The sequence below is a fragment of the Periplaneta americana genome, chromosome 10 (assembly GCF_040183065.1).
Source record: "Periplaneta americana isolate PAMFEO1 chromosome 10, P.americana_PAMFEO1_priV1, whole genome shotgun sequence".
In the NCBI taxonomy this organism is placed as follows: domain Eukaryota; kingdom Metazoa; phylum Arthropoda; class Insecta; order Blattodea; family Blattidae; genus Periplaneta; species Periplaneta americana.
This window is the reverse complement of record NC_091126.1, coordinates 75,679,695-75,702,470: the sequence shown is the minus strand read 5'-3', so window position 1 is coordinate 75,702,470 and position 22,776 is coordinate 75,679,695. Positions and strand designations below refer to the sequence as shown.

Here is a 22,776-nt window from a genome sequence, read left to right as displayed (position 1 = left end):
TTAAGTGTTATAAGTATGCTGTAACAAAATAGATATTGAGATAATTTTATGTATAATATAGGCCTAAGCCTAAATCTAATAGATATTCCTTTCCTCTTTAATAATATAGGGTCAATCTAGAGCATCCACCAGCCACTGAACGAATATAGCACACTTTTATTACTGGCAATGTGGCGCTATAAACCAATTTTCAATACTTTTATCACAGCCACAACACATTTCAAATCTTATTGTACCATGTATAGAGAACTATTACTACATTAACGCATTTAGTATATCACGAAACATGTAAAATGTAATATTATGAAAGTCGCCATTGCTTCTTCTTCGATGTAGTATTAGTACGATACACTTCCTCTAGATGGAAACCGACACGATTGGCAGAGCCAGCAATATACGAAAACGAAATGATACGATACGATATATGTGACAGGTTAGGTTAGGTTAGGTTTCATTAGGTGTGTATTATGTGGCAGGTTAGGTGTGCAGTATCGTGAGAAAGGTTAGGTTAGGTTTAGTGTGTAGTATTATTACTATGTTGGCAACACTGAAACCCATGGTTACATTAAATAAATATGACGATATTCTTCGTTCACGCACAATGGTTTTCGTATATAAGTAAGGTACGTTTTTAGGGCGGGTTTGGAGGGCTTACAGCTCTCCCATTGATCACATCAATTTCTACTAATCAATACTATAAATCCAAGGCATTTTCAAGGCATTATTTATTTATTAGTGGCTGGGACATAAGAAAAATTCACCTCCTCTTTTCTATCGATGTGAATCTGGTCACCCCAAGTGCAGTTATATTGAACATTAAAATTCTAGTAGTCTTACAACGCATCTATTATTATTATTATTATTATTATTATTATTATTATTATTATTATTATATTAAAGTATTCAAACTTTCTTTGTATACAGTTCTGAGATGTGTGTAATTATAATCATTTCCCTTCAACATACAACCTAGGTTTTTACCACAGTCTAGTATATACAGTCACGAAGCTTGAGTTTTGAGGGTGCTAGGAACAATTGACTGTGCCGGTACTATTTCGTATTGTCTGTAATGAGGTGATATTAGCGATCCTAGTGGTTAGCAACTATCCATGGATGCATATTTACTACGTACTGAGCTTTGTTATTGTATATACTAGACTGTGGTTTTACCGTATTGTATTCCATTCAACACACTAAATAATAATAATATAATAACATGCATGAATACGATAAAATAATGTGCACACCGACATCGGTGTACTAAACATCGTCTGTGTGTGATCTGTGGTCTAGAGAGCAGCACATCGTGATTACATGCATCAGAGTCATCACGTGTGGGATTTCTCAACTATTTGGGTATTTTGTATTGCTCATGTCCATGTTATTCTCTAGTGTTAAACGTGCGTAAACGTCTTAAACAGCATAAACGTGTTTGTGGTAGTGACAGATAGTGTCGATTGCTCATTATTTTAAATTTTGGTGTAATTTTTAGCTATTTGTGACAAGTATTTACATCTTAATGGACTGTAACATAAGAGGAATGGAGAGAAATTTATGTATCGTATTGTGCGCCTTATATTTTGCCTGTTTGTTACAAAGATGTGGTACGTATAATATTTATTTTTTCAGCATTAATAAAGTCATCATCATTCGTGATATGACAGTACGTGCTCTATATCTAAGTCCTTGTTACTTTTATACGTATTTCATATGGCTTTCTGTCATAGACATTCTTGTAGCGTGTAAAGTGGTTATGGATTTTAATAATGAATTTTGAAAATTATTATACGTAGGTTGTACATTAAATTGTAGCATTTAGTTTGTTTAAACTTTAAACTATCGCCTGTAAGAGATGTGGGTTACCGAGATGTGTATATTATCTTGAACCGAACAGAAATTTTTGTATTTTTCCTAAAGTGTCTACATTTACATTATGTTTTGTTCGACTATGTATAGGCCTAAATTAAGTAGACCAGCAACGAACGTAGTTACATAATACATATAACAAGAACTCCCCTGCCCCCAAATGTATAACGACAATGAAATACTGTATATTGCAAGATATTGTATGATGGTACCTATATTTCACTTCAACTATTAAGTTATGTAAACCTTGTCGTTATATACATTTTTGTCATTCTAGACATGCAAAAGGAATAAGCAAACTGGTAGAAATTATTTTATTTTGTGCTCTTTGTTGCAACAAATTTTGGCTCAAATTTTTAGCACGAAACTCTGTTACTCTGATAGAAAAAAAATAATGTATGGAATTTGAGTAGGCCTAATTAGCAAGGGACCGCCGGTCTTATACAAGGTGTGTGACAAAGTTATTGGATTGGTTGAGGGTATATCTAAGTGACGTGAGGAAAAGGATCTTAAATCATTGAAATCTTTTCACATATACCTCGGCCTCACGTCACTTAGATGTTTCCTCAACTAGGCCTAACCCACTAACCTTGTCACGTACCTTGTAAAAGACCAGTGGTCCCTTGCTAATTATCGAAATTTGATAGTACATTGCAAATTCTATAATAGAAATATATTAAGCGTATGGTAAACTAAGCACTGGTATGTATTTTTACTGAAAACTTGTACGAGACAAATTAATATGTCCCAATTACCTATAGGATTGATTTACACAATTACTGTAATTTATAAATACCAATAAGGATTCCACCAGTTACGCTACTGTTCCACTTCATTTTAGAATAACCTGTAATATGCTGTAAATCTTTGAAGGATCATATGTAGGCTAGATGAGATCAATGTGTGTTTTCATAAATTTTTGGAGTTAATAAGTAGACTCCAAAATCGAATATAAACATAACTCAAATTGAAACTTGAACACGAAAATTTCAACAAATTTTGACGGAAAATTTTAAGAAATATTTACAGTCATTCAACAACAAAGGTTGTAACTGCACAAAACTCAATTTTTCGAGAGAGATTTTTCTCCATCCAAATCATATACTACTAGTGACAACTGTGATTGGATACATTAACTAGGATCTACTTCCACTTTGAATTTTAATATATGAGTTTTGTAGTTCATCAGGCTTCACACATACAAGCTGTTTTGACAACCACTTAAAAATTATAAAAATGTTTCTTATAACCTTTGGTGTTTACACTCTTTGAGTTCTTAATATTTTGACTGGTACTTATTGATTTCTGTTTCTTCATCAGTAATAGTACTGTAATTTTTTTCTGTATTAATGGCCAAATATTCTGTCCATGGACCAGTATCGTATGACATGTAAAAGAATCTTGTCCCATATAGAGGGATTGAGCCAAAATTTGTCGGCCATTTCTAGCCCATGTTGAATTTTGATGCTGAATAACCTCTGCAGTTGAAAACATTGTTAAATAAAATGTTGCAAGGAAAGACTAGCTGTGAGGCTATCTCTCTGATATCTTTGGGCAGCAAGTCTGCCATAAATGTGTACTCAGCTCCAGTGTCATTGCTTAACAAAAAGTATGAGTAGATGCAAAATATTTAATTTCGAGAACAAGAGTAAAGTAAGCTTTCACATGCTCTATCTACTTGTTTAAATGATTGCATATCTAATTAAAATTTTCTTTAAAAATCAGCTATGTTTGGTGTGACATCTTGGCAAATAATGTCATGGGGCAGTGCTCTCATACAATTTGCTTGAATTCCGTTATGATGGCCTGCCATTACAGTGGTCCCATCATAGGTCTCACACACTATTTTATTATCAGTAATTTTATATCCCTTAAGAATGGAAATTATGTGTGATGTCAAAATTTGCACGCTTTTATCAGTGGGCATATAAAAAAAAAACATTTCTTCAACATGCGATTGATAGACATATTACACAATCATACTTAATTCTAACTGTGCTTTGACAGACACATCTGTAGTTTCATCTGCTTGAATAGGCCTAGCCACAAATTCAGTTAATACAAACCCTTCAGCTATATTTTCCCTTATACTGGTAGCATTAGTGACAGACTGGATCAAATCATTTTGAATATCTGGAGACGTGCTTTTCAAAACAGAACTGCTTTCAAATTGGTCTGTCATGAAGGCTTAATTTCCTTTAAATGCTAATTTATTCTTGCTGACCAATATGTCATACTACATCAACAGTGTGATCAATTATTTGTCTCTTCTATGTCACATTTTAATTGTTTTAAAAGCTTCTAAGTGTGATGCTTCCACCAGTGTTCTATTGTTTCTTTCTGCATTTTTTATGTTTTTCTCCCTGCATACTTTATAGCTTTTGCTTCAAAGATTTTTACTACAGAAATACCAATACAAACCCATGGTTCTTCACTTGCTCAGAACCACATAGACAACTATATTTAGAGTACCAAGTACTTTGACATTTCCGTCCTTCTGGGACAAATTTACTTCAGGACTGTCTATTTATTTTAGACTTTGAGTTCAACTTCTGCTCAAATGTTAAAGACAACAATGAATTGCTTTTAAGAAAACTAACAAAATAAAAAATCAGATTGTTCATGTTGATCATCACATAATCTCTTTCCATGCTATATAGAGATTGTTAGAAACTGCAGCACAAGAAACAACACTCATGGGAAAGAAACACTGTTGTAACACTGCACTGTATAAACCAGGATAGATGTGTCTAGCCATCTGCGAATAGGGTGCATTATGTTCTATATATGAGGGAAGAAGTAGATCTTGCATGTGCACATTTTTTTTTAAGTGCAGTCAAAGCGGGTAGTCTGGTGGAACTACGAGAGACTGAAGCAGATGGGAGAGACAGATCATGTTCTGTCTATCTCAACGTGCAGTATCCACCATGGCTGCAAGAAACTTACTTCTGAGGTGCCCTAAATAAATTAATCAAAACTTTATTAACTTTATCAGAAGTTAAAAGGAAACTGTTTAGAAATTAGAAAAAGAACATATAAGAACATTATAATAGATACTGGTACCGGTATTATGATATGAATTATTTCGTCACTTTTGGGTAGACAGTGTCTAGTCCACACCTGTGGGGCAACGGTTAACGCGTCTGGCCGCGAAACCAGGTGGCATGGGTTCGATTCCCGGTCGGGACAAGTTACCTGGTTGAGGTTTTTTCCGGGGTTTTCCCTCAACCCAATATGAGCAAATGCTGGGTAACTTCCGGTGCTAGACCCCAAACTCATTTCACTGGCATTATCACCCTTCATCTCATTCAGACGCTAAGTAACCTAAGATGTTGATAAAGTATTGTAAAATAACCTACTTAAAAAAAAGACACTATCTACCATGTCTCCCTGGTGCTGCGCCATTGCTCAGCTCATCCATTCCTTCCTCTGCGGTGCTCAGTAAAAAGAATAGAACTTGAGATTTCATTATAGAAAGTCTTGACCCATCACCTCTGAGAATAGAATAAAGAAAAGTTATTTTCTGTCATATCTTCATTCTGGATAGTATAATGGAAGTGGGGATGTTATCTTGGCCCAATATTAGTCTTCTTTTCCAACAGATGGCAAACCTTGTCCAGAAGATGGAGCATCCTGTCCTCAAGAGTGCTGCATGGAGACAGGCACCCAAGCACCGTGCTGCCAGTCCCATAGGCCCATATATGAAATAGATGAAAGGTAAATATATAATGGTAGTACCTGTTTTATAAGTATATGCTGCAGTCATTTCGTTTAAAGTATACAGAGTGGGGCAAAATTATCTGTACTGTTTTTGCTGTAAGCAAAATCCTAATGTAAATACAAACACTTTGCTGTCATACCCGTTAATTGGCTCCCAGTCGAAATAGTCACACGATGCAGGAAAATATAGTTCCGTATTTGGAAACCTTAATCTTGTATTATTTGAAAATAAAAAATTGAATTCTAGTTGTTAAATACGATGAAACATATAACTTCACTTATATGTAAAACACTACATAAAAGAAAAGCTACTTTTATATTTTGTTGTTTACTATGAATGCAGATGAATACCAAGAGTAATACCGAGGTAGTCTGTTCTTGTAACAAGCTGGCATCACTTGAGCTTGTAGTTGTTCACATAAGCATGTAGTATTGTAGTATGGCTTCTGCATTCTGGAAGGAATAACTCCATTGTCCGGCAGTGATTTACCTTACACATAAGTTTAAAATAATTTAATTACAGTAATTATAAAGTAAAAATTTCCTAAGCAAACTAATGCATAGTAGTGAGGTTAGGTCTACTTGACGAGTAACGGGAAATGTTTAACATGAAACAGAATGTACAACAGTGGGCGGAATCATGTAGGCCTACTGAGAATCTATGGCACCATGCTGCGACCAATGAAGCCTCACTTCAGTCACGTGCTATTGTTTACATTAGGATTTTTCTTACAGTGAAAAAATTATATGTTTTGTAATGTAAAAAAAGGACAACATAGATTCTATTCAGTTTTTTTTTTTTTGCTAATAGAAAGAAGCCTTACTCGGAAGTTCTGCATTTCTTGTCTAATCATTACCTCTAATATTACTGTAGTTTCATTATAAATAGCGTCTTGCAGTTAGTTGGCTGAGATCTACTTTCAGTTATCCCCAAAGGAAAAAATCACAAGGGGCTAGATATAGAGAGTGAGCTGGCCACAAGATGTTGCCACGAAGTGAGATGAGGTGTTCAGAAAAAATTTCTCTCAGCACTTTCATAGATGTACATGTGCACATTAGCACATTTCCAAGCTCATTATAGCTCTGCTCAAGGAAGTTGCGTAACATCTCTACACAGTCATTAGATGTAACTGTTACCATGTGTTCTTCTTCCCCCCAAAAAGTATGGCCCTATTATTCTAAATTTGCAACACACCAAACAGTAACATGCTCAATTTGGAGAAGTTACTCATGGAGTTGTCGAGAATTGTCTGGACCAATAACGAAAATTCTGCTTTTTGGTGCAGCCAGACAAATGAAAATGGCTTCATCACTAGAGAGTACAACTGCATCAGCTAGAATTTTTTCAAGGATTACCTCACATTCACGTTTCTTAAGCTCCTGTACTACCATCAATTGGTTGAATGGAACTTAAGGTCTGTGTGTAAATTTCTCCTCACACTTTGATCAGACATTTCCGAGGCCAGATCATGCTTCATGGTTCAATGTCATGGACATCTGTTAGTGCCATGCCTCACTGCTGCCATATTTTGTGGTGTTTGAATGCTGCAAGTTCTACTGGGCGATTTTTAAAGCTGAATTTGTCTCTGAAATTTTTAACTCACAACAATATGGTTTTTCTGTCAAGAATTCTTCTATATCGACCTACTCCAAAATGTGTCCGAAAAAACCACTGTATTGCGATGATATAGTCACTATTTTTAAATAGGCTCTGTTCACAAACACCTGTTTCACCCTATGATGGTAACTAAAATGACATGACTGCTGCTGCTGCTGAAAGGTGTCACTCCCAATAGCTACTGCGCAGTGGCTATTTTAAATTCAGTAGATTATTCTGCCAGACCCTGTACTTTATTTTTTTTTTTCGTAGTTTCTCTCTTATAGACTAAATATCGAATATTCCAATTAATTATGTTGATGAAACATTTCATTTTTTATAATATAATGTAGCTAAAATAGCATAAGATTGTCTCGGCCACTGGAACAGAGTGCATCCCTTCTCATGTTTCTCTCCTGTATTGTATTAAATGGTAGTTTTGTGTCAAATTGATTACATAACCAGAAACTTGTGCTATTTTTCATTGTCTAGTGTAGGTTCAAGAACCTTGACAGTAGTTGGTGAAGATGATAATCAATTAGTTTATGTAGCCAAGATCGACATTTGTAGGCTTAATCATTGTTAAAGAGAAAAGTTCCATGTTAACTATAGTTCTATCAATGGCAGATTTCTAGCATCAATTGAATTGTCTGTCAATTTTGAGAATGTAGAAAATCCAGTGTTGGGATTTACTCACACCACCATTTCATGGAATAGACATACTTCCCTCCCTCTTTGCCTGTTTTGTCAACAACATATTCCTCTCGTCATACCACAGTGTGGTACAAACTGGTAATTTGTGTTTGTTTCTCCAGCAAAGTGGAAACTTTCTTGATTATTGTTGCTTGATTTACCAATCGGGTGACTGGGCTCAACATTATCCGTCATCTCTAGAATGTCGTATTTCTTTTGCTTAGACTACTATTTCCTTGTTTTTCCCTAAATTAAATTACATTTCATCAAAATTCGAACTTTAGAGGTAGTACCATGTGTGGTATGAATAAGAATGCAAAAGAGTTTAAAGGTTTGGGTAGTAAGATTGTTGAATATCAGTCTAAGGAAGAGAATTATTTTATTTTAATGAAACTTTTCTGTCAAGAAAAGTGTCTTACAAATGGAAGGTAGGCCAAAGTCATAAGTTTCAGACATTTTCCAAAGTGCGGTAAACTATCAGAAACTTGTAGTAAATGAATTTAAGAAGTGGTATTTAAAATAATAATGATGAAGGAATATTATTTTTGTATTTCCTTATAATTTGGTCTTTGTGAATAAATCTGTCAGTAAGCTTTTTAGCAATCCACAAGAAAAATCCTTATCCACACACAGATCGAACAAAAATTGCCAGGTTTGAATCACATTGCACTTCTGCTTCTATCCTCTTCGTCGTCGTCCTCCTCCTCCTCCTTCTCATCATCATCATCATCATAATCATCATGTTTTAGCAAGGATAACCAGATGAAGCAGAAGAGAAAGTAGGAAACAATATCAACTCCTCCAGCCTCGTATGTCATTCCATCTTCTTGCAGGTCTTCCTACACCTCTATAGCCAGAAGGTTTATATATATATATATATATATATATATATATATATATATATATATATATATATATATATAAATGGAATGCGAGTATTATCCATTTTCAAGGGACTTTGATTTCTTGGGAAACAGTATTTTATTAATATTTTTATTACATGGCCGTAATTATATGTATTGTGTACGTAGTAGTGATACAAACATTCTAAGAACTACATACTTAACATACTGTATATTTTTTGTCATAATTGAAAATTATATCTTATTTCAGGCAAGTGATGGCTGTGGGATTGACAGTCATTTGTTCATGTGTAGTACTCACTGTAACTGTTGTTATTTGCTGTTTCTGGAGTCGATGTCCCCTGTACAATACATGCCGAGTGAACTACACTCAGGGTCACATAATTGCATACCGTAAGTTTAAAAATAATCTTGTATTTCTAATTAGCTAAGCAGATTGTTCGTAAAATGATATCTGTAAACCACGAGACTTGTATAAAATTGGAATAGTAATTTACCCCAAGTCGCAGTTTTACACAGAAGTCAAGTTAGGTATATCATATTTCTTCAGGTTAAAGTACTCTTAATCAAGCTTTGGTAGATGTCACTTTAAATACCTCAAAAAAAAAAAAAAAAAGACCCTGCTCATTTTAAAATTAATTCCATGTTAGAAGTGACTATTTAAAAGCTACATAAATAGTTTGCAACTAGTAGCCCATATACAGCATTTTAGGCTTGGCTTATCGAGGGCTGGACCCAGAACAGGTTCTTGCACTTACACTTGATTTGGCCCATTGTGCGCTCTATATATGCGATGATGGCATTCGTGAATCCGAGGTTGACAGGTGGGGTATATTTCCTCAGCCCTGATAGAGCCAGATCCCATCCTCAGACAAATAGTTTGATAGGCCCCACGGCTCGGAGTCCCAAACTCTTCCTATATCATCCTCGGAAACCCATACTACCTCAAGACCTCACCCCAGCCTATTTTTAACAATTGCAAATGATAGATGAAATTAGGGGGAAAATGAAGTGTATTGGTGGAATGATAGAAGGAAACGAGAGTGTTCCGAGAAAAACCCTCTGGTACATCTGATCTGTCTATCACAAATTCCAGCACAAACTGGCTGGGGATCAAACCTCGGCCATCTTGATGAAAGACCACTAGCACTAGCACTTCAGCCACAAACATGGCGAGATTGTACACATTGAATATCCTGTGCAGTTGAAAGCTTCGTTAAATAAACATACGTTTTCCAGTATAGTAAAGAATTAATAATATGTATGCAGTGAATGCTAGCTGGCAGGTAAAACATCACCCAACTATTGGTATTAAATTATTTGCAATTGTTGAAACACGTTTATTTAAAGACCTCAGTATCATAATGAACTGCAGTGAAGCAGAGTACTGCGACATGCATCTTTTCCTGAGGAGAGTTGACATTACTTTTATTGCATTAATATTTTTAAAATTTAAATTATGGTTTATTTAACGACACTTGCAACTGCAGAGGTTATATCAGCACCACCAGTGTGCCAGAATTTTGTCCCACAGGAGATTTTTACATGCCAGTAAATCTACTGACATGAGCCTGTCGTATTTTAAGCACACTTAAATGCCATCGACCTGGGACGGGATTGAACCCGCAACCTCGAGCACAGAAAGCCAGCGCTATACCGGCTATGCTACCGAGGCCGAAATTAATATTTTACTTACAGACAAGTATGTTGGCAGAACGGTTGTGATTAATCTAGATTTGTGAGTGGCATTCACTATTAAATAAAAAAAAATCTGGTCACCCTATTTAAAAAAGAAGTCTATTTAACATTCCAGTAGTGCTGGGATTTTCTATGCAGGAAGATATCGTCCAGTGTTACAATAGACGTTAATATGCCCCAATTGACTAATACTGGGAGATATACTAACCACAGTATCTTCATCCTCTATCCTGTAAATGCTGTTCTTGGTTGGTATTTTGCCAATAGTCTGTACGGTATATTTTATTGTTGTACACAAGAAAAATTGTACATTTGCTGTAGTTGTTCAAAACAGTTCAAGTTCTTTGATCCTATTAAAATTTGAATTAAATTTCGCTATTTCGACATGTGTTTCCCCCCCCCCCCATGTTTAGAAATTAGTTATGATACTATGCATATGACTTCCAAAAGGGAGTACTAATTTGTTACATATACTATGAAAACAGTAAGTTTTATAGAGCAAGTTTAAATGCCAAGGTTTATTGTGTGCTATTGTTAAAATGAAACAACTGAATTCCCATGAGATAAAAATTGATGACATTATCAATATTTAGATTGTCACAAAAGAAACTTAATACTGGTAAGAATCCTTTATAACGAATGTTTTTTTTTTCCCTAAACTACTGGTACGAATTTTGTTCATATTCGTTGTCTACAAGTGAATTTATGTACGAAATATGCTAACAAAACTGGTTAAGCTAGGTATGAGCTCCAGTGATTTGATTGCTGTCTTTTGTTATTAGCGCCAAAGTGTTTGGTTCAGAGTAAGCACTATTACCTACAAAATTACACAGTAGATACTTGTGTATGCAGCACAAAACAAGAGATAAACCGAACCCAGCTAGGATGCGTAGGCTACACATATATCTCTTTCCAAGATTGACTGTGACTGGGCATGGGTAGAGGGCTCGTGCATGATCAACAGTAAACAAATCTTGACCAAACACATCCACTCTTTTGCATGGCTCTAGTAAATACATTTTGGTTAGTAAAGAAGTTAAACTCTCTAGGTTTCTCAGTGAATAAGGGGGCAAGTACAGGATGAATACAAACTCTACTAACAAACTTCCAAAGTTGTTCAGGGATGTTAGCTGAGTGTTTTGATGTCAGGGACTCATGGTCTCCGGTGCTTCATTACTGAGTAATTGTATTGTCCTTGTTTCTCCTGATCATTATGTAACCCATACACTGCTCAGTCTTGTCGTGTTATCGTGGAGTGTTATGAGCTAAGGTAATAGTGAAGTGGAGCAATTTACTTCCTCAGAGCTGACTGATAAACACCTTGCCTGTGATGAAGTTGGATGTGATAGTAGAGCTGCCACAGATGCTATACAGAGCTGTTTTAACTGCGACAACAACCTCATCATAGCACATTTTCGTCTGTACACTAACAGTTGCGAGAAAACAGGTCGTTCTGGTTTAGTATACATGGTGCTGATCATGACAGGTACAGTACATCCGAACTCCCAAATTTCAAGAGAAGGTTTTAAACACAATTTGGGACACTCCCACAATCAGAAGTCGCCACATTACAAGGAGCTTGCATGTAAGTTAAGGAACTGTTTTGAATATTTTACATGAGTAACAATTGCGAGTACCATCTGCAGACTGTGCAAGCATTGCAGCTGGAGAACTTCCCACATTGAGTGACGTTTGCAGATTGATTTTTACAGCAAAGTGCAGAGGATATTTTTCTCTGTCAGTGCTTTGCACAGACGAGGCACTGTTTACAAGAAAAATTTTGTTCAGTTTCCAAAACAGTCATATCTGGGAGAGGAAAATCTACATCCACTCGTGTGGATGCTTCCAATAGAGGTTCTCCTTGAATGTATGGGCTGGTATTGTAGACAATTATGTGCTTGGGTCTTATGTAATTCCTGATAGACTGGAACAGATTTGTTTACAAACTTTTCATTGGTTCCTGGTGATTCGAAGGCACAGTCTGTTAGGGAATGCCTTGATGCAATATTTGGTCTAAGATGAATTGGTCATGGTGGTCTTCTCTCACGGCCAGCTCGATCACCATATGTAACTCTGATAGACTTCTTCTTCTGGGAGTTTGTTAAGACCTTGGTTTACGAGACTCCAGCTAACATCCCATGGATCTAGTCACTAGGATTATCACAGCCATTGACGAAATATGTTTGCCAGTCTCTTGAAATGTTTGTGTACAACAGTCCATGGAGCAATACTATATACTTTGTCGTAATCCTGGTGGTCGACATTCTGAACAGCTGCTGTAAAGAAACCTTATCCAACAAAACCTACGAGCACTGCTGTGCAGTAATTTGTTTAGAGATTTTTAATTATTTATTAATTCTGCCTGTTATTCATTCCGTAATAGTTTTGTTAATTATGAAATTATGGCACATGTATATGAGTTTTGATTAATTTCTGTGTAATTATCAGATGTCATTTATCAGTCTTATGGAGACTATTTCACTCATGCAATCAGTGATCAATCGCGTATAAGATTTCATTCAGTTTCAGCCAATCATGGTCATCTATCACTGTAATATTGTGGAAATAATCTTGTAGCACCTGATTCATAATTGTATTTAGAAGGCAGTGACAGCTCATCCTCACTGTAAACCTATGTACTAATTAACGAGGAACATCATAACCTCATTATAAACAAACTATGGAACAACCAGTCAGCACCTTCATCATCAAATACTTTTACTTTTAAAGGATGCCAATTCTATAATTATACTTTATTGTGTATTAATATCTATATTATAAAGTTCCAAACTTTTATTTAGAATTAACGTACTGTAGGTCAAATGACAACTTTCATTGTATTTAAATCACATTCAGTTTAATAAAATTTAATACTTCACATCATTATGCTGTTCACTTATTTAGAGATTCTTAACACTAGACAGCAAGTAATTCTGAATTGTGAATTTATTAATACCGGTACTTTATCTGTAGTTCAGATTCTTAATACTAGATGGAAAGTAGTACTAAGGAATATAGAAGACTGTTCCAACATACAAAGTACAATGTACAAGTAAATTAAATTGAATAAAAATGAGTTATTATGTTCATTTTATTGAATATTCTATTTACGAAATAGTTTCACAAAATATCACTCGTGGATTCATCTTTTCACATAAATTGCCTCGTGCTTTGTTTCACTTCTTACTTGTGAATTGTCAACAAAATGAAACTCGCTCGTGGTATTACGTATGATAAATAATACGATCTACCACATTAACAAATTACTCAGTGATGCAGCACCTGAGGCCATGAGTTCCTTATATTAAATCAATCTGCTAGCATTCCTAAACCATTTCTAGAAGTTTGTTGGTAGATAATAATAATAATAATAATAATAATAATAATAATAATAATTTGTCACTAGAGTTCGTATTCATCCTGTATATTGTCATAGCAAGTTGTCCTCTTTGTTGTTTCAATGTTGCAGATTTCTTCAGTAGAGTTGGTAGAAGACTTGGAAAGTGGAAATGTTGTGATTTTGCAAATGAAGGATTTGGGAGAAATGTGATCGTGAATCATGTGATAAACATTTGTTTTTTTTTTTGTTATTTTTTTTACTTGATTATTTAACGACACTGTATCAACTACTAGGTTATTTAGCGTCGATGGAATTGATGATGGTGAGATGAGACCGAGGATTCGCCATAGATTACCTGACATTTGCTTTACGGTTGGGGAAAACCACGGAAAAAACCCAACCAGGTAATCAGCCCAAGTGGAAATCGAACCTGCTCCCGAGAGCAACTCTGGTTCAGCAGGCAAGCACCTTAGGCAACTGAGCTACGTCGGTAGCCAATGAACATTTATTAAATTAATCCTTATACTAATTCTTTTTTGTAATATATGTAACAAGAAAACTTTGATCCAAACCTATTTACTTTTTTATAAGTAAATGAACACATTATTGACCATTGACTGTCTAAAAAATTTTATGTTTATTTCGACAATTAATTAACAGTTTTGCAAAGTAAAGGCACTTTCATTGTAATGTGAGTTTTTTAGTAATAGAAATAAGGAATGTAGTAGTAATGTGAATGGCACATGCAAATTCAATTTATTATAAATGATTCCCCAACAAAATGAATACCGGTACTGTTACAGATAATCCTAGCCTACAGAAAACAATATGCAAGGACTAACATAGGGGAATTACGTAAGCCACATTGAAAGTACTTAAGCTAGAGTATCACTAATATATCTCAGAGTTACAATTGCAGTGGAGGCTGGACAAACCATATCTATTAGTGAATTAAATTTTATCCAATTAGGCTTGGAATTGTGGCCCAGAAAAACATCAAGTGGGAGTTCCACTCTCTTGATGTAGCCTTGACTCATTATTGTCTCCTTGCCTTTGTAGTTTACTGTTACGACTAAACTGAGAAGATGTTTTTCTATCACTGCCTTGTGCTTGAATCATGCTGTTAGGCCTACGTGTAATGTACTTATATCTCCCATGATATGATTCTGTAAATTTTGGTTTTATATCAATCTCCCTATGCAGAATTAAGCAATTTCTAAAACTGCAATAAGTTTTATTCATATGAGAATCATGTATAACGAGTTCATGTATATGATGCGTACTTATATAAGATTTTTATATTATTTTGGTATTATTAATACCTTGTATGATACAATTGAATTATGTTCTGAATTGAGGAGCTTTCTTAAACTTACTCACCTTTACTTATTTATTCATTACATAAATCATACCACACCATAGCTGTAGATACAGTGTTGAAATTGTATACATATTACACTGACTGAGGCCAGCACTAAGTTTAAATTTGCCACATTGCCAGTCTGGGCCATCAGTTTTGCCACATTGGAAAGTTCGCACGAACTTTTGTTTTTAGTGAACATTTGAACCTAAAATAACTATTATTTTGTGTGATGTGTTTTAATAAAGAAAATCCATACAGTTTTTATGTTTATTTAGTTATGTTCAGGCTGTCAGTGTTGCCACATTAGGAAGTTCGCACGAACTTTCGTTTTCATTGAATATTCGAACCTAGAATTAGTGTGGGCTATTATTTGTGTTGTGTGATGTGTTTTAATAAGGAAAATCCACACAGTCTTTATGTCTATTCAGTTACGAGCAGGTGATAGAGAAATAAGTTTCACATGGCTGCAGTTTCAACATTTGGCACCATGAAATACTAACTTTTTTATATATAGGTATTTATTCAATTATCCGCCAAATCTCGTATCCGGAACTAGCCTAGTCACTTTGGTGCCAGTCAAGAGAGATTCTACTATAGATGCTTGTAATGAGATCCACCTGGCAGTAGATGAGTTGCTCCTTTTCGGGACATGTTCATTAAAATGTGAAGAGGTTTCACACAAAATGTTAACAATTTATTTCCTGATACTTATGGCCAGTTTTTCCAAGTAATGTTTAATTTGGCTTAACAAATGTTAAATTAACAGCTGGTTTATTTTTAACGTTTTGTTAAGATGTTTTCCATTTTTCCAACATAATTTTGTTTAAAATAACCAACACTTAACTTTAACTGTCGTTAATACTATTCTAACTACTCAACAGCAGTTGGTAATGATTTTGCATATATAAGACAACTTCTTATTGGCTGATATTATTATTTAAATTCTGTACTGTGGAGTAAGTCATGAAACATGTGTAAAATCGTAACCTATTACAGTAGCCATGATTCATACAGTACAGAGAATTGATAAATGAAAGTTGCATTGACTGCTATTGAATAATAATAATTATTACGTATGGTTATATTTTATAATGCTAAATATGAATTTCTGTTTAGAAAAATCTCAGCATTATGACCACCAGGTGACAATAATTACACGAATGTGTGTGTAGTCAACTGTACAGAAAACCCCGAGGAGAGTTCCGTATCATATAAAATTCTCTAATTCAGGTCCATGCATAAATTATATGTAATTTCGTCCTAAAGAAGCAAATGGTGCTGAAACATTTTATTATTTACTCACTGCGTGTTTTGAAGCACTATTGACATCGGCTATAATTGAAGAGCTAGTAACATAGAAACTAGAGTTAATAGTAGCTGGTGAATTGGAACAAGTGGCCTGTTTCAACTAGGTAACATACAACTGAGTTTTATTTTAAGACATGAAAGTGATTATTATAACTATATACCGGTACCTAAGAAGTATTAGTAAATTAATACATAATGTGCATTCAAACATAACAAAACTTAAACTTAATCGTATAAATTTTATTGGGGGATTTCAACGCTAAAGTAGGACAGGAGGATATTTTTAGACCAACTATAGGAAAAGAGAGCCTACACGTAACTAGTAGTGACAATGGAATTAGATTAGTCAACTTTGCCACATCGAAAAATTTAATTGTCAAAAGTACAACATTCCCCCATAAGGATATACATAAATATACTTGGACTTCTCCAGATGGATTGACACACAACCAAATAGATCACATCTTGATAAACGGAGACATACTAGTATAGTAGACATTCGAACTTTCAGGGGTGCAGACTGTAATTCTGACCATTATTTGGTAATTGGAGAATTAAGAGAAAGACTATCAGTAGCCAAGCGAGTAGAGCAACAAGTTAATATTACTAAATTCAATATTTTGAAATTAAAGGAAGAGGAAGCTAAGCAAAATTATCAGGTCGAAATTTCGAATAGATTTGCCACTTTAGAAAGTTCCGACGAAGTTGAGAAAGAATTAGATGTTAACAGCGTGTGGGAAAATATCAGAGATAGTATCAAAATTGCAGCTGAGCAGAGCATAACTTATCATGAAACTAAGAAAAAGAAACCGTGGTTTGATGAAGATTGTTGCATTGCAGTAGAAAGAAGGAAACAGGCAAAATTGAAATTCTTACAGGATCCAGTTGAGGAGAAGAGAGATAATTATTTCAATGAAAGACGGAAAGCAAGTCGTACACTTAGGAATAAAAAGTGAGGTTACTTGAAGGAAAAACTGAATGAGGTAGAAACAAATAGTAAGAATAAAAACATTCGAGATTTATATAAGGGTATAAAGGAATTTAAGAACGGATATCAGCCAAGGGTAAACGTGATCAAGGATGAGAATGGTGACTTGCTTGCAGACTCTCCATCAGTCCTAAACAGATGGAAAAACTATTTTGCGCAACTACTAAATGTACATAGGCCAGATAGAAATGATCGGGACGAAACTGAAATACAAACTGCTGAGCCATTTATACCCGAACCCACGCTTTCAGAAGTCGAAATTGCGATAGAAAATCTGAAAAAGTACAAGTCTCCAGGTATCGATCAAATTCCAGCAGTATTAATACAATAGGGTGGAAGTGCATTATATAGCGAAATTTATAAACTTATACTTGCTATTTGGGAAAGGGAAATTGTACCAGAACAATGGAAGCAGTCCATAATTGTACCTATTTTTAAGAAGGGGGACAAAACCAACTGTGGTAACTTTCGAGGAATATCACTTTTGTTGACGTCGTACAAAATGTTGTCCAATATTCTTTTGAGAAGATTAACTCCATACGTAGATGAAATTATTGGGGATCATCAGTGCGGTTTTAGGCGTAATAGATCGACTATTGATCAGATTTTTTGTATTCGACAGATAATGGAGAAAAAATGGGAGTATAAGAGTACAGTACATCAGTTATTCATAGGTTTCAAAAAGGCATATGACTCGGTTAAGAGGGAAGTATTATATAATAAATAAATAAATTTAGCTTCCCTTATGAAAAGGTTGCCAGATTTGACAAAGCGTATTACATATAATTTGGAAACACACCTGAAAGGTAAAATGATACACATTAGAAACGGTTAGGGAATCAGATATGCAAAATGTCAGAAAAATTTATACCTAAGTAGCGTTTGTGCTCATTTGCAGTTAAGAAAGGGGGGATATTATCAGATAGGTTACAATGATTTGAATGCCGCGAGAAAAATAATAATACAGAGTGATTGGCATTGATATCTAAACCACAACAGCCATCGGTTAAGATAACTTGAAATTTCCATTATCACTCCCATACAAATGATTTCTCAATATCTGAATCGATCCTTTGAGGGCACTAATGGCTATTTCCTTCACAATGCTGTGTGTTAGGCCCAGGTTTTTACATTTGTTGGCAAAGAAGGAGGGTATGGTACCTCGTGCTCCCACCATCAGACCTATTACATCAATGTGGGACAGACTATATTTATCTTTATAGAACGGGATTGTTGGTTCATAGATCCGTTTCTTTTCACTGTCCACCTCATGCGGTTGATCTGCATGTGTCTCAAATCTGATGGTGGGATCGAGAATGTATGCCGAGTTGTTCTTAATGGCTATGATATCAATTCGCCGAACACTTCCTTGTGTGGCTAGTCCCTGCACCTCTTGATGGACTGTAAACCCTACTTCCTTCAGTGCCCCGGCCAGCATAGAATGGACAGCATGGTGACGGATGTTGCGAAGGGCCTCACTATAGGGGCAGAAGCCAAGGATATGGGGAAGATTTTCAATCTCGCTGAGACAGCGCCTACAGTGGGTACCATCCCGACTTCTACCTGGTACAGCTCGGACCGGAGCGACATAGCCTACCATTTTAAGGGCGTCTATCCATTCTGAGAGGGTTAGACCTTTGTGATTTCTTATCCAGCTGTTTGCTGGGGGGAACTCTTTGTTAAGAATCACTCCTTTACCCTTTTGTTGCAATGTACACCAATTTTCAAATTCTTTGTCTCTTAAGCGTCTCTAACTTTTTGAGAGTCCACAAAATTTTCACGATTATTTAAAAAAGAATTAGCAGGAGTTAATTTAAGGCTCTTTAAACATGTTTTACTCTCCTCGATAAGGTCCCTAGTGGAAGTAATGTAAGGATCATTAGTTTTGTGTAATACCCTTAAGCCGTTAATGTGTTGTAGCTTGGATTCCCAGCGTACCCTAAAAAGACCAAGACCTTTATATTTACGATGTGTATATATCATAGAATCGGGTGTGTCAGCCGGTAGTTGCAAAATTTCTTTAAGAGTGCTTTTAATAATTTTATCAGCGTTATCTAAAAAAAGTATTGGGTATTGTTTTCAAGGGCATTGTCTGAAATGTGTAGATTAATGATGGGCAAATTGAGGAATTTAATATACAAAACTTTTGATCAGGATGTAATAAAGGCGACGAAATTAGCAAATCTAATCTAGTTTTCAGGTCGTTTAAAACGGTTTGGGAATCGAATATACAAACGTCAGAAAAATTAACACCTAAGTAGCGTACATGCTCATTTGCAGTTAAGCATGTAACAGTAGTGTCATCAGAAATGTTTAGTTGATTTGGATGCAATTTACCGCGAGAAATATTAATAGCTACAGATTTATTTACATTTATATCTAAACCAATAGCTTTGAAACGATCAATAGCCATCCTTGTGAGTTCTAAAGCAGAGTTTTTGTTTTTAGCTATGATAACAGTATCATCTGCAAAACCAAATACAGTAATAGGTTTTAAACCTGAAACAAGATTGAAACCGTATTCGGCAGCGATCGAGTCTTCTGACAATTCATTAAGGATGTGGTCAGTACATAGATTTGGTATTCCCAAGAAACTAGTTCGATTAATTAAAATATATCTCAGTGAAACATACAGCATGTAACAGTAGTGTCATCAGAAATGTTTAGTTGATTTGGATGCAATTTACCGCGAGAAATATTAATAGCTACAGATTTATTTACATTTATATCTAAACCAATAGCTTTGAAACGATCAATAGCCATCCTTGTGAGTTCTAAAGCAGAGTTTTTGTTTTTAGCTATGATAACAGTATCATCTGCAAAACCAAGTACAGTAATAGGTTTTAAACCTGAAACAAGATTGAAACTGTATTCGGCAGCGATCTAGTCTTCTGACAATTCATTAAGGATGTGGTCAGTACATAGATTTGGTATTCCCAAGAAACTAGTTCGATTAATTAAAATATATCTCAGTGAAACATACAGCAGAGTCCGTATAGGTCAGTTTCTATCTGATACTTTTCCAATTCATTGCGGGCTAAAGCAGGGAGATGCACTATCACCTTTACTTTTTAACTTCGCTTTAGAATATGCCATTAGGAAAGTTCAGGATAACAGGCAGGGTTTGGAATTGAACGGGTTACATCAGCTTCTTGTCTATGTGGATGACGTGAATATGTTAGGAGAAAATCCACAAACGATTAGGGAAAACACGGGAATTTTACTGGAAGCAAGTAAAGCGATCGGTTTGGAAGTAAATCCCGAAAAGACAAAGTATATGATTATGTCTCGTGACCAGAATATTGTACGAAATGGAAATATAAAAATTGGAGATTTATCCTTCGAAGGGGTGGAAAAATTCAAATATCTTGAAGCAACAGTAACAAATATAAATGACACTCAGGAGGAAATTAAACGCAGAATAAATATTGGAAATGCCTGTTATTATTCGGTTGAGAAGCTTTTATCATCTAGTCTGCTGTCAAAAAATCTGAAAGTTAGAATTTATAAAACAGTTATATTACCGGTTCTTCTGTATGGTTGTGAAACTTGGACTCTCACTCTGAGAGAGGAACATAGGTTAAGGGTGTTTGAGAATAAGGTGCTTAGGAAAATATTTGGGGCTAAGCAGGATGAACCCACATGACAATGGAGAAAGTTACACAACGCAGAACTGCACGCATTGTATTCTTCACCTGACGTAATTAGGAACATTAAATCCAGACGTTTGAGATGGACAGGGCATGTAGCATGTATGGGCGAATCCAGAAATGCATATAGAGTATTAGTTGGGAGACCGGAGGGAAAAAGACCTTTGGGGATGCCGAGACGTAGATGGGAGGATAATATTAAAATGGATTTGAGGGAGGTGGGCTATGATGATAGAGACTGTATTAATCTTGCACAGGATAGGGACCGATGGTGGGCTTATGTGAGGGCGGCAATGAACCTTCGGGTTCCTTAAAAGCCATTTGTAAGTAAGTAAGAATTATAATATAGCTAGCGATAAGATATGTTTGCACCGGCTTTAAAACAGAAGCGAAAGAGCTGGATTCTTGGAATTTATAATCGTTTTCTTTCCGATGGAAATTTAATTTTCCAGCAGGATAATCGCCCCGCGCACACCGCCATAAACGTTCAAAGACGGTTCACGGAAAAGCATGAAAAATAGGAGGATTGACAAATATCGAGACATCCCACCTCAAAATCCAGATCAGTTCTGGGATAAAGTTCTGGTTACCTGAGAAGATTTCGCTAAGGACCAGAACTATTTCCGCGATCTTGTGGACTCAATGCCCCGAAAATGCCAGGCAGTGATAGACGCCGATGGCATATGGACAATGTATTAGATCCACATGTGTATTTCTTTTATTTTTCTTTAATTTGCTTGTTTATCTTTGTTTTATTTCGGGAAGAAAATTGATCTCCCAAGAGTTTTTTAAATTCTCCTAGTGGAGCCAGAGTTGCGAAATAATAAGTTCCACTACACAAAATTATAAAAATGTAGAAAGGTAACATGTATAAAAATTAGTTACGTTAATAAAAAAAAAAGTTATCGCCGAGAATCGAACACGGGCCCCTGGGATGGCAAGCCAACATGCTACTGACTACTCCATTGGGGTGTCATGACGTAAACAGCGTGACGAGGCACATATAGCTGCTAGGCTTGAAGTCTATGGACACAGCTCACATACAAACGTAATCGTGTAAATATTTCAATGTCTAGTACTAGTTAATCTTTCATTTGGACTGATTTACTGAAGCTTGGTGAAACCGGCTCTTACTCTAAACATTCCTCAAAGAGAAATATAACATGTTATTTTCACAACTTTTGTCTGAACAGCTGTGGTGTTATCCGCCATGTTTAACTGTCTGTTAAATGAGTTAACGGCCTGAAATCCTACATTTAAAGTTAACAAATGGTTAAGAATCTGTTAAGCCAAATTGGTGATGAACAGGGAAAGGATTTATATGTAAATACATATTTACTTATAAAGCTAATATAATTTATATTTTGCATTATCTTTATGTTTCACAATGTGTAGGGTTGAAAAATCCTACTTTTATTTTCCATATTTTTCCATATTTTAGAGTTTAGTACATATTTTCGTTAATTTCCATATATTTTCCATATTTCATATAAAACAGTCCATATTATATTAGGTTTAACAATAAAACAAAACAAAATTCCATTAACTTTTAAAAATACATTTCAACAATAGAGATTTAAACACATGTTCAGTAATCCCTTTAACATCAGAGTTATTTGAAAATTAGCAGTCCTATCAACAATGGGAAAGTAAGTTACAAAACTGTATTAATTTAATTTAAAATTTTTAA

General features: G+C 35.2%; 1 protein-coding gene across 1 annotated transcript in view; it reads left to right on the top strand.

Annotated features, from left to right (window-relative positions):
• Positions 1 to 1,405: 1,405 nt before the first annotated feature.
• Positions 1,406 to 22,776, top strand: part of LOC138707796 (uncharacterized) — a 38,656-nt gene continuing 17,285 nt past the window's right edge. The window contains exons 1-3 of the mRNA XM_069837725.1: positions 1,406 to 1,604; positions 5,469 to 5,583; positions 8,990 to 9,132. Of these exons, the coding sequence (XP_069693826.1) occupies positions 1,520 to 1,604; positions 5,469 to 5,583; positions 8,990 to 9,132 (343 nt within the window). The 5' untranslated portion in view covers positions 1,406 to 1,519. The remainder of the gene's footprint in view (positions 1,605 to 5,468; positions 5,584 to 8,989; positions 9,133 to 22,776) is intronic.